The sequence below is a fragment of the Mobula hypostoma genome, chromosome 1, assembly GCF_963921235.1.
Source record: "Mobula hypostoma chromosome 1, sMobHyp1.1, whole genome shotgun sequence".
Lineage (NCBI taxonomy): Eukaryota > Metazoa > Chordata > Chondrichthyes > Myliobatiformes > Myliobatidae > Mobula > Mobula hypostoma.
In genome coordinates this window covers 83,229,650-83,243,712 of record NC_086097.1, presented here as the reverse complement: position 1 = coordinate 83,243,712, position 14,063 = coordinate 83,229,650, and the positions used below count along the sequence as shown (strand labels likewise).

Genomic DNA, 14,063 nt, shown 5'->3' with positions numbered 1-14,063 from the left:
TTTATTAATTATTATTATTATTTGTTTCTCTTTTGTATTTGTAGTTTGTTGGCCTTTACACATTGGTTGTTTGTTGGTCCTGTTGGGTATGGTCTTTGATTCTATTATGTTTCTTGGACTTACTGCATATGCTGTATATGGTGACATATGTTTGCTGTATATGGTAACATATATGTTGTTATTGTTGTCGTTCAGTAGCTCACTGAACTGCCTTATTAGCTTGCAGACATGTTGTTACCCAGCTAGGCAATATCATCAGTGTAACTTGGAATGACATGTTGGTAATTGTTCGTCTTTTATGTGTCAGGGGGAGGGGGAGAGAGGGGGGGAGGGGGAGAGGAGAGGGGGGAGAGGAGAGGGGGGAGAGGAGAGGGGGGAGAGGAGAGGGAGAGAGGGGGAAGAGAGGGGGGAGAGAGGGGGGAGAGAGGGGGGAGAGAGGGGGGAGAGAGGGGGAGAGAGAGGGGGGTGAGAGAGGGGGGTGAGAGAGGGGGGTGAGAGAGGGGGGTGAGAGAGTCCCATTTCTATTGGTTACTGATTATGTAATCCACGATTGGTTTGTTAAAATCCGATCAGGTGATAATTGTTGTCCGGGCTGAGATAGTCGACGTTATGTAGGATTAACATCGTCCTCATTGATTGACGCATGTAGTCAGGTGTGAATTGGCTCTTGGCTCTGGGCTGACAACTTGACGCCGAAGTGACAATTACCAACATGTCATTCGAAATTGCACTGATGATGTTGCCTAGCTGGGTAACGAGACGCCTGCAAGCTAACAAGCCAGCTCGGAGAGCCACTCAACAACAACATCCTCAACTCGAGCTACAAATCTTTTCCAACATCTTGGTGACATACAAGTACTTCAATAATAAATGTACGCCAAACTTTGTGACTTTGTCATAGGTAACTCCAAGTGTCACATACAGCAACAAGGAAGAAGAGAAAATACCTTAAGTAAAGTTTGTTCAGGGATTAATGTAAGCCAGGTTAATGGAGAACTCACTTCATCTTCATTTTGTATTATGTACTCACTAGAACAGGACAAGAGTATCTTGGTTTAATTCATTGCCCAAAAATGGGCACCACCAGAATCCTCCCTTAAGTGACATTTGAAGTGTTGGGCTAAAATGATATGGAGACAAGAATTCTAACACAGGGTCAAGGCCATCACTTCATCGGTACCCTGCACAATGCCTGAAATGCAAATGCATCACACAGCACTTAATCATCATAATGGGCAATTACATTAGAAATCTGTAACTAACATTATCTTATGTTTTCTATCATCTGCAGGCCATCAATTGTAAACATTTGTTATTTAAATCACAGTCGAAAAACTTCTGTTTCTAATGCACAGCAACAGTCTAAATACAGATTGCTGTTGAAATTGTGGAGGTTCCACACACACACACACACACACACACAACAGCTTCAATGAATTACTACTCAATGCTTTCGTGAATACACTAATTGTTATCCATCACTGAGTTTCCATCCAACATCTTATTTAACAATCTTCTGTAGATGCAGCCAAGGAGGCAAGACATTTTATCAAAAGGTTTTTGTAATTTAATATATATATATATATTGGGTGAACATAATCCTCCAATGTCTTCTTAAAATAGTTAATAAAAATACCTCCATTCTGAAAAACTTTTGTCACTCCATAATAACAGTAGTTCTCCCAAACAGTGCTTTCTTACATGCATTTGTGCTCTCTTTATTTAATCCCTAAAATTAGAGTCAGGCTGGAACAGAAACAAATATTCAGTAGTAGATACGATAGCAGAACCACAGCATTCACACTCCTTCCTCTAAGAAAATGACAGCAACTTTGAAGTTTTGCACATGTAGTCTAATACAGAAAATTCTGATATGCCATTAGCAAGTTGTATACCCGGCCTTCTCCAGAACAATCAAGTGCAATTAGAATTGATATGAATTACAGCCATTTACAAACTAGGCCACAATACATTTGAAAATTTAACATTTGCCTAATTCACAGCTTGAAGTTTAGCAAAATACCTGGCCTTAAAAAATATCTTTAGGCACATGTATTGTAATTCTTTGAGTGAATGTTTCAAAATAGGGAACCAGAATTTGCTATCAGCAGCTTGTTGTCACAATCCACCTGAACTTGTGATGATCCATATGTTAAGTATAAACACACCTGCTGCAGATTCCCCACTGTCAACTTAGAACCCTTGTCCTCAAGAGCAAAGCTCTGTGTTGTGATACCTGGGGGAATCTGGAACACCACTGTCCATGAAACAGAGGTAAACTTTAAATACACATTATTGCTTCATATCTAACTCCTCTCTATTCAAAAAGGTGCATCTGCTCTTCCTGTCCAAGGTTTTACAGGTGATGCCTGTTGACACTTGTGTCATGATGAACCCAGAAGCTCAGGCACTTGGGCAACAAAATTGCAGCAGTAGGGCAATCTGCCCACAAAATCTGGCTCACCAATTTTATGTGTTTACAGCCTTTCAGTTACTAGCACAATCGTGCATATCTTCTAAGTTTTATGCAGTGACCACAGAACACCGAATAGTGCAGCACCGAATAGTGTATGGGTTCTTCAGCCCACAGTGTGATGCTTACGTACAAAAACCTAATCCACGATCAATCCAACCTTTCACTCCTGCTCAGCTCATAACCCTCCAACTTTATACATCTATTAATCTTTTAAATGACCCTATTGTATCAGCCTCTACCATCATCCCAGGCTCCCACTACTCTGTAAAAAACCTTCCCCTGCAATTTGCCCGAACTTTCCTCCGGACAGTTTTTTTTTTAAAAAAGTGATTCGAAATTCACTCTTTGATTTGCTCCTCCAGCATGTGCGAATGCTCATCTGACTTGATGGCAACACAGTTGGAGGCCAAGGATCCTGTTGAACTGTTGACTGACTGGAGCAGGCAGCGCAAAAGAGAAACCTTCTTTGAGAGCAGTGGCAAGTGCTGTGGCTTCAATGCAGACCGCAGATTGTGGGCCAAAACTTTCCCCGTACAACTCGGTTTCAAGCTGGTGACAGTACATGAGTTCTGATGAAGGGTCTTGGCCCAAAACGCTGACTGTTTATTCCCCTGCATAGATGCTCCCTGATTTGCTGGGTTTCTCTAGCATTTTGTGTGTATTGGTCAAGATTTCCAGCATCTGCAGAAGCTTGTGTTGTTGACAATACAATTAGTTTTGACAGGACTTCTCATTTTCCTCATTACCTCAACAAATATTAACAATATCATATCAGAAACAATGACTTCAAGGTCTTCTTCATCAATACATAAGCTCAGCTCTGTCTTTTCTTGCCTCAATCTGTCAGCTATTTCTCTGTTCATTACAGCCTTTGCTTAAGCTCTCTCATTTTTTTACTGGATTCTTTCTCAACTTCCTTCTTACCCCCATTCAAACTAAGCTAGTTCTTTGGACCAACTTCCCATATTCTCAATCCTATTCCCATTAAAATACTGAACATTCGAATTTTTTTTTTAAAAAACGTGGATCCCGTTTCAGCTGATACTATTAACAATTCTTTTTCCACAGGACCTGATATCCTTCAAATATTCATTATCACCACCAAAGTAAAAATTATCCCTTGACATCCAAATCCTCACAAATCACTATCCTCAGATTTCTTTTTCATCTTTAAGTTGTTGTTGTCTCCTAATACTGTGTCCTTTAACCCCAGATCTTATGGCTGAATTCTTCTAATCCAGTCACCTTGCCAACCACAGGATTCATACTGAAGTCACAGATTACTTCCACTGTGACTGTAAAAGAAAAGGAAATTATTTCTCCTTGCCTTCTCGAATCTGTCTGCATTCACTGACAAGTTTGACCTCACCAATTTCTTAAAACGTCACTCCATCTAATAGAGTTGAACTGTACCTGCTGGATTCTAATACAATGGATTCTGGTTAATTGGGCCATTATTTAATCTGAGCAGCTGCTTATTTGGAACAACTCTTAAAGAACAAAAACTAATTGAAAAAATAGCCGGGATTCTCTTTGGGACACTCTGCCACTTCATTGGGACAGGAGATTGTTGCCGAACATTTTCTAACCAGCATTGGTCACGTGCAATTGTGTGGCTGTTAGACACTACACTGTGCTTAGAGCGAACAGTTTTTAAGGTTGAATCTGTTGCATGTGCTTGCATTCAAAAAGCAGTTACATTTGTCACTGGTAGTTGGCAAGAAATAAGTATTAAAATAATTCCAAACTGTTTTGCTGATAGTGGTTTAAAGCATTAGGGCTTGAAAATGGCAGAAACACCAGCAGTGGTTTTGCCATTTTCAAGCCCTATGTAAAAATTTGAAGGTATCAACAATCATCTTGAATGTTACGATGAAAATGAAGATTTGGAGGATGTAATTGTTGAAAATTGTACGAAGGAAGGCATTTCATTATCTACACCAGGTGTCTGCACTGATTTTGTTCATCTACAGTCAATCAAAATAACTCAGCAGCGTACACTGGATTTGTCAATAACTAGTGGGAATCAACACAGTTTTATAATACCGTAGTAGTATCGATAGTGTTCTAATTTGTTCAGCATTTCATTTAAATACAAAATTTGGTACTCAGTTAAGCAGTCATTGCCTTTTTTGTACCTTTTTAAATTACTTCCGTGAAACTTTGGCTAATTGGGGCAGCAGCTTACTTGGCCCAAAATGTACTGGTCCCATTGTATCCAAGTTAATGGGAATCCACTGTTTCACAAATCTGGTTGGAAGCAGAAAATAGTTTCTTTTCTCTCTCCCACAGCATTATCTCCGATACCCTGTGAAGTCCAACACCTGGTCCTACAATACATCTCAATTATAAGCTGATTTTCAGGGATGTTATTTGAAGACAATAATTCTGTCACCTGCCCACAACTCCTAAACATGCTAGTGACTCTTGGCTATTCGTTTCTTGACCATGGTCTGACTTGCCGAATGGAATACAAATTTTGGACAATTTCTCAGCAGTTACTCAGGGGATGGGACCAACAGAACCTGTGCTAGGTTGAAGCATGTGGAGGAATAGCACATCCATTCATTTGAATGGGATGTAATAGCCGTCAGGAACTAAAGCTGGGTTTAGTGTGTTACATTTGTTAAGTAATCAAGTTCAGTTAAAATCCCAAAATGGTCTTTAGAGGGCATCAAATGTTTTAAATATTTAAGTTTTTTAATATAAAGAAAAATTAATATTTTTACAGGATATTTTAAATGGCCTTATGCTTTGTCGATTTTGAATGTATTTGAGTGTCTTCTAGACACTTAGACAAGGTTTTTTTGTGGTTATTTCATGGGTGGGGTTTATTTTGCCAATGTTCCCCCCAACCAGAGTGACAATGTTTGCATGCCGCTATGCAGGGTATTGAGGTAAACCCAGCACTGGATCCACAAAACCTGATTCTCACAGCTACCTGGACTGTATCTCTTCCCACCCTGTCACTTGTAAAAATGCCATCCCTTTTCTCAGCTCTTGTACCTCTGCAGCATCTGCTCTCAGGTCAGGCTTTTTGTTCCAGAACTAATGAGATGTCCTCCTCCTTCAAAGAAAGGGATTTCCCTTCCTCCATCATCAATGCTATCCTCACCCGCATCTCTTCTATTTTGATCACATCTGTCCTCACCCCATCCTCCCGCCACCTCACCAGGGATAGCGTTTCTCTTGTCCTCACCTACCACCCCACTAGCCTTCTGTGTCCAGTACATAATTCTCCGTAACTTCCACCATCTCCGATGGGATCCCATCACCAAGCATATTTTTCCCTCCCTCCTTTCACTTTCTGCAGAGATTGCTCCCTACGTGCCTCCCTTGTCTAGTCGTCCCTCCCAACTGATCTCCATCCTGGTACCTATCCTTGCAAGTAGAACAAGTGCCAAACCTGCCCCTACACCTTCTCCCTCACTACCGTTCAAGGTCCCAAACAATCCTTCCAGGTGAGGCGACACTTCACCTGAGAGTCTGTTGGGATCATCTACTGTATCCAGTGCTTCGGGATATTGGTGAGACTCAACATAGATTGGGAAATCACTTAGCCAAGTACCTACACTCTGTCCACCAGAAAAAGCGGGATCTCCCTGTAGCCACCCATTTAAATTCCACTTCCCATTCCCATTCTGACATCAGTCCATGGCCTCCTCTACTGGCATGATGAGGCCACAGTCAGGTTGGAGGAGCAACACCTTGTATTCCACTTAGGTAGCCTCCAACCTGATGGCATGAACATCGATTTCTCAAACTTCCGATAATTGTGCCCTCCCTCACCGTTCCCCATTCCTGTTTCCCTCTCTCGTCTCATCTCCTTACCCACCCATTATCTCCCTCTGGTGCTTCTTCCCATTCTCTTTCTTCCATGGTCTGCTACCCATGGTCTTCTATCAGATTCCCCCTCCTCCAGCCCTTTATCTCTTTCATGAATCAACTTCCCAGATCTTTACTTCACCCCTCCCCTGGTTTCACCTACCACCTTGTACTTCTTCCTCCCCTCCTCCCTCCCCCCACCTTCTTACTCTGACTTCTTCCCTTCCTTTCCAGTCCTGAAGGGTCTTGGCCCAAAGCTTCGCCTGTTTATTCTTTTCTACAGATGCTGCCTGGCCTGCTGAGTCTCTCCAGCATATTGTGTACGTGTTGCACAAAAAGGCAAGTCTGGATTATATTTTTGTCAGTGTGATTGTAGCAGCTAGTTGCTGCCAGGAAGTACCGGCCAATATCAGTGTCCACATATAGGCTGCCGACCACCAAGCCCACCACATCACTATTTCTCTTTAATCCCCTACTATCTAGACAGCTTATTCAATATCCAGTACTAGGGAAGCAAGCATTTGCTACAGTTAAATATGGGCAGAACATAAAGCCAATGTCTCAGATCACTACCACAAGTTTCACTCTGTATGCAACAGTTCCACCACTCGTTCCGGCAACTATCAGAAAACAGAACTTTTACAACCTTGGTATCATGTATGGCCCTGGGATGAGTTTTCACCAGCATCCACACCTTCAAAACTGTCTACTTATACCTCTGCAATTCTGCCACAGTCTTAGCTCAATTATTGCTGAAATCTTCATTGACAGCTTTACCAATTCTTTCCTTACTTATCCTAACGCACATCCAGGACTATTCCAGTTTATTCACTTCATAATTGTACTAATCTAAAACAATAAAGGCATTGTATAAACAAAAGGTTATTGTTGGCTTCACCAGTTCCAGTGCACAAAACAGAACATATGGCTCAGAAAGACTTGGTTGTCTACTTAACTCTTTTGGAACAGCTTGAAGTATGTAGTAATTCAGTATATTATATTTTCTAAGTTTTTCAAATTTATACTTACAGAAAATAAAGGAAACCACATTTTCAAGAAGCTTTAAAGGTTAAAGGCCTAGAATTTTAACTAACAATGAACATTTGAGAAGCAAATGGATGCAAGCCAAATCATTATAGAACTACCCCAATCCAATGCAATTTTGCAAATAAATGATTAGAAAAGTAAATAGCAGGTACTAACCGCATCTCATTTATTTATACATTAAAGAAACATTTGTATTGTTTTCAAAAGTTATAATTTAATGTACAACTTTACCAGTGCAAATGCAATAGTAAGTATTCTTAGTGATTGAAATTTTCTACTTTAACTAATAATAACTACAAAAGAGACTATATTTTCAGTTTGTATGCATTTTGCTTTCAAATTGTAGCTTTAAAAATGTAGGTATTTTGCCTTTAACAATCATCTATTACCAATCCAGAAAACGAAATCAATGATATGACAAATTCAAGAATAGACATCATTAAAAGCACACATAGCAATGGAGAAGTTTGAGTAAGCAACTGTTATTATTCTTGCTACCAATTTAATTGCAGCTTAATATATTAACCAAAAGTGCAAGTTTTAATATTATAAATATCCAACTTAGTCAAACAACCAAAACATCTTTGAAAGATACCAAAAGAAAAAAAAGAATAAAATCGAAAGCAATACACTAATTTTAATAGAATAACTTGAATTATGTTGCCAAAAACATACATTATTTATTTACAGCATTGTGAATTGCCATCATGTTTGACATGAACATTACACAGAAATAAAAAGGCAAATGTGGATAGGAGAATGGCAACTCTGTATACAGGTGTCCCCCACTTTTCGAACGTTCGCTTTACGAAACCTCACTGTTATGAAAGATCTACATTAGTACCCTGTTTTCGCTTTCACAAAAAGTGTTTTCACTGCTACAGAAAAAAAGCAGTGCGCGAAAAAATCAGCGTGCGATAAAAGGCAGCGCGCGCCCTGAGCAGCTGCTCTCCCCCGGATTTGGAATGGCATTCTCACCGGCATTGCCTAAACACAAGCCTGTGAGCAGCCGTTTGCAAGAGGAGTTCTAAGGTATTGGAAAAGCCGATCGTGGTGAACGAAGTAAGGACAAAGTGAGTTTGGCTTGTGGAAGTTGATGAAGATGATGTTGAAGAGGTTTTGGCATCCCATGATCAAGAACAGATAGATGAAGAGCTGATGCATTTGGAAGAGGAAAGGATAACAATTGAAACTGAATGCAGTAGCAAATGGACCAAAAGTGAAGTCGTCCAGGAACTGAACATGAAGCAACTGCGTGAGATTTTTGCTGCAATGATAAAGTACGACTTTGATTTTGAAAGGGTACTTAGGTTTAGGGGATATTTGCAGCATGGTTTGAGTCCTTACAAAGAACTGTGTGATAGAAAAATGCGCGAGGCTCAGCAGTCAAGCAAGCCTTCCACATCAGCCACAGCAGACGACGAACCTCGACCTTCGACATCGAGGCGGGCAGTCATAGGAGAAGATGAGCTGCCTGCCCTGATCGATGATGAGATGACACCCCGTCTCCCACCAACCCAACACCCGGGCCCCGGACAGATACTGTACCAATTCGCGAAGAATGCAGCGGTAGCCGGGAGGCACACAGCATATCTTTAAAAAAAAAAGCCGAAATAAACATGCTAATTAATTAGGTGCCGCCCGACACGTAATTGTTGGCCCAGGTCAGAGACGACGCAATCGGAAATCGGCACTGATCTGGGCTGACAATTACATGCCGGGCGGCACCTAATTAATTAGCATGCTTACTTCGGCTTTTGTCTTAAAGATGTGCTGTGTGCCTCCTGGTTACCGCTGGACCCCTGCATGCTTCGCAGTTCGGTATCTGTTGGCGACCTGGAGGGTGGGGGCCACTGCACCACCCAACCTGCGATGACTCAGTCTAACACACCATCATCAGTGTGCTCGGCGCTGAACCAATTCTGGTAAGTGATACTACACTGTATGTATGTTATTTCTACTTTATATAGGCTGTGTATTTTTACGTGTTATTTGGTATGATTTGGCAGCTTCATAGCTTAAAGGTTACTGGAGAGAGTGTTTTTGCCAACAGCGCTTGCGTGAGATTTTCTGCCGATGGTGCTTGCGTGAGATTTTCACTATGGAGAACAGTACAGTAATGATTGTGGAAAAGTATTTCTACTTTATATTGGCTGTGTATTTATCATATCATTCCTGCTTTTACTATATGTTACTGTTATTTTAGGTTTTATGTGTTATTTGGCATGATTTGGTAGGTTATTTTTGGGTCTGCGAATGCTCACAAATGAATGGTAATTGCTTCTTCGCTTTACGACATTTTGGCTTACAAACCGTTTCATAGGAATGCTCTACCTTCGGATGGCCGGGGAAACCTGTACACGAATTGAGAATGTCTGCTGTTGCACCATCTGGCTGCAAGAATCACACAGTGGGTTCTCCATGAATAACTACATTCAAATTGTGGAGGAAAATACCTCCCTTGAACAAATCCTTTCACAAATTATTCTTGAATATTTCATTATGTGATAAAGTCTCTGTGATAAACCAGAAACTGAAGCAAGACATTATTTTCATCATTCTTTACAGGTTGAAATTGAATGGTTTGTGTGTATACAACAGGTCATGTCATAATTAACAAATCAACACTTAAGTTTTAAGATGCAGACATTTGCTACACTTTTTACCTCCCTCTCAACAAACCCATGATGTCAAGAGCTTGTGTCAATGCAGTTCTTTGTTACATGTTCAATTGTGTAGGGTAATGTAATTGGTGGAAACAGCATCGAGTTGGGGGTGGATTCACTTTAAGAGGCTGTTCTGACACAATGATGTAATTTCATACAGGTTTTCACTGCACTTTGTGCTCTGTGTTTGAGATACAATAAATGAATTGCTATGGTTTTTTTCTCAAACATAAATGCCTCCACCATTTTATTTGTGAAAACCTATACTGATGACCCTAATGCTCCAAGACGATTCCAGAGTCATTAAGCATTTCAGCCAACACAGTCCATTTGAAACTGCCGGAGTTTTGGGAGCAAAATGCCTTTACTTGGTTTGTACAAGTTGAGCCCAATTCATGCTGTGAGAAATCAGCACCAACGATACCAAGTTCTACTATGTGTTACATTTGCTCCAAAACTCTGCAGCTGCAAGAGTGGTGAGTCTACCAGAAAACCCACCTAAATACGATAAATAACAATCGCTGAAAACTCACTTTTTACAGCCTTCGGACTACTGGAGCCTGAGAGCACCAAACAGATGCACTCCTTGCCTGGCCTCATCGATGCTAAGCTATTGCGGCTAATGATCCACAGGCTCTCTCTCCTGGGAAATCACCATCCTCGTTCTATTTTTAAAGCACTTTTTGTGCAGCAAATGGCTGATCAAGTTCGCATAGCCCTCGCTAATGTACCCACAATGGACTATAGGAAGCTTGCTAAAATGGCTGATAGTCTATACTCAGCTAGGCAGGAATGCATAATTCCTCCTGCTTTCTCTACTGCAGTAAACCTGGTCAGCAAAGCCCTCAACATCAGGGCACCTGAGGCTGTGAAACAGACGACACTGGGCCTGTGTTTTTGCCATGCTCGCTTTGGTACCAACGCTATGAAACGCCAACTGCCTTGCAGCTTCGACAGTGCCAGCGCATCAAGACATCAGAGGTCTGTGAACACCATGAGTTCTAGCTGCCAGGGTTGTGTTTTGTTCATTACGGACATCCTTTCAGGGCGATGCTTCATGTGTGATTGGATGCTCAAGTGAGTGTGCTGCCATCATCACCTATTGATGAGAAGACAAAGAGCGACAAGACCTAGCTGGAGGCTGCCAACGGCAGCAGGATCCAGACTTATGGAGCATGATGGGTGACACTCTGCTTCAGTGGGTGATGTTACACATGGGACTTTGTTTTGGCTAAAGTGGCTAGACCTCTGCTCAGTGCAGATTTCCTGTCCAGGGACTATCAGTCAATCTTAAAAAGTGTCAGCTTGTGGATGTCAAGGACTTTCGGTTGTTACCCTGCTCCTTCAGCAAGTTACCCTGCTCCTTCAGCAAGTTCTCCACAACGACTCTGTCAATCACATGCACCACTGCATGTGAGTTTACTCGACTGCTGGGTGAATTCCCAAACCTCACGAAGCCCACATTCTCCACTACAGTCTCAAAACATGGGTTGGGCTCCACATTTCCACAACTGGCCCACCGGTCCATGCCCTCACGTGTAGACTGGACCTAGAAAAGCTGGCAACAGCAAAGACCTACCATCAGGTGCCTGTGTGCTCAGAGGCCATTCCCAGTATGGCTGTGATAACCCTGTTAGGCCTTCTTCAGTTTCTGAACATGCCATTTGTCTGAAAAATGCAGCACAGACTTTCCAGCAGCTGATGGACTCTGTATTAATTAGATTTTCTTTTTGTTTACCTGAATGACATACTTGTCGCCAATGTGTCCAAATCCAAACACGTATCTCATTTCTGCACACTTCGAGCACTTAAGCCAACACGGGTTGATTATTAACCCTGCTAAATGCCATTTTCGGTTGTCAACCATTGACTTTCTCAGCCATTGCATCTCTGCAGAAGGTGCAAAACCCCTCCCATCAAAAATAATCACTATTATGGATTTCCCACTACCCCACACTACTAAAAAAACAACAGGAGCTTTCAGGCATGGTGAATTTCTATCACTGCTTCATTCCGCTAGCTACTGAACTTGTGCTTCTCCTGTATCATGTGCTTAAAGGCAATACCCCTAATCATGTGCTTGACTGGTCAGTGGACATGACCAGGGCATTTGATGATACCAAACAACCCCTTTCTAATGCGACTCTACTGGCGCACCCATTCCCCAACTCACCTATTCCCACTACTACTGATGTTTCAGACTCCGCTGTGGATGCTGTGCACCGTTGGTTGGAGGCATGTGATAGTCACTTGCCTTCTTCAGCCAGCAGCTCCGTTCCCCCAAACGGAAGTACCGTACATTTGACCGTGAGCTTCTCAGTCTTTATTTGGTTGTCCACCATTTTTGTTCTCTTCTAGAAGGTCGCCATTTCACAATTTCATTGACCTACATTCTGCCTCACTTGTTTTCGTCCGCTATGAATCACACCAATATGCCCTTAGGCCCCCTTACAATGGCCCGTTCCTCATTTTGGAACGGAGAGAAAAGACCTCTTTATCAAAGATAAGAGGGGTAAACCTGAACGCCTTAAACTGGTCCACCAAGATTTGGAGGATTCCGCTACCATGCCCCTGGCGTTGCAACATGACTATGAGCATATCAACACACCTCTCGATAAACCAGAGGCAACAGCTTTTCCTCCACCCATGGAACACAGGACCCGAGCCAGGTGGCTAGTCTGAAGTCTGGCCAGGCTTAATCCCAGTCTTATTGAACTCTGGTGAGGGGTGTGGCGTGGGGGCTGTGTAGGGTAATGTAATTGGTGGGAACATACATAATTCACAGCCACCGACATTGAGTTGAGGTTCAATTTAAGAGGCTGTTTTGACGCCATGACATAATTACATAAAGTTTTTTACCACACTTTGTGTTTAATGTTTGGATTACAATAAATCAGCTGCTATGGTTTTTACTTAAACACCTCCAATGTTTTATTTGTGAAAACCTTCACCTTCACCTTCAAACTCTGATTAAGCCACTTAGTGTTTCAGGCAACTTTGCTTTGGATTCCAATCACCAGCATCAACAATATTATTTTACATTAAAAACTCATTTTTGAGAGACTAATGAATGCATTTTCCTCATGGGATTATAAATTATATCGTTTACTTCTAAACTAGAAATGAAATATTTTAATCTTTGGTGTAGTTTTAAAACAATTAGCTTAATGCTACAACTAACCAGTAGCAATCAAATCAGGCTGTTGAGTTACACTCTTCTGATTGCTTAAAAGGTTAATTGCCTCAGACCAGCGTATTAGAGAACATAATGTGGAATATTCAAATAATAAACACGAGATTCTGCCAATGCTGGGAAAGGAAGGGGGAAGATACTGGGGGGAGGGGGAAGTAGGAAATACCTGGCTGGCGGGGGGGGGGGGGTGTGAAGAGTCAGAGAGTGCAAACATAGATTTTTAAGTTGGATAAATTGTTTTTTAGACAACTCAATCCTTCAACACAGCACAACAGAGATAACTAAAACAAACTGATCAAAGTAGACAACTTAATGAGAAGCAAACACTTCATATTGAACCTCAATCAATTCATTGTCACCTCCCTCAAATGGAAAGGTATCAGAAGGAGGCAAACACTGGACCTGAATCAACACTAAATCCTTCAACAGGAATTTATTTCTCATGCATATTATTCCGTTGCCCAGAACATTTTGGCCAAATATAAAATGAAGTGTTTATTATGTACGTTTTCTATTTTACATGAAGTATGGTCAACTATCTATACATCTTGCACACAGTTAATATCAAATTTACTCACATGTATTTTAAATTCACTAACACATGAACAATAGGCTCATCTACCTTCATTCATTGATTTACTTTACCTGGAGCATAGCCCGACGCCGCAGTGCAGGCTTCCACATCAGGGAACTGGAATACCCTGACACAAGTGTGCAGGATCTCACAAACGCACTGCCCATCCAGCAGATCACAACCAGATACCTCCGGGCACAGGTTATGTTCAGGCACGACGTCCTCAATGAATTCTATTTCTGTAGAGGGAAGACATAAATTTAATTTCAGATGTATAGTGAA

At 41.5% G+C, this 14,063-nt stretch overlaps 1 protein-coding gene across 1 annotated transcript in view; it reads right to left on the bottom strand.

The window, feature by feature from the left end:
- LOC134348444 (cysteine-rich motor neuron 1 protein-like) overlaps positions 1-14,063 on the bottom strand; it is a 262,947-nt gene that overhangs the window by 184,285 nt on the left and 64,599 nt on the right. The window contains exon 2 of the mRNA XM_063051847.1: positions 13,853-14,020. Within this exon, the coding sequence (XP_062907917.1) occupies positions 13,853-14,020 (168 nt within the window). The remainder of the gene's footprint in view (positions 1-13,852; positions 14,021-14,063) is intronic.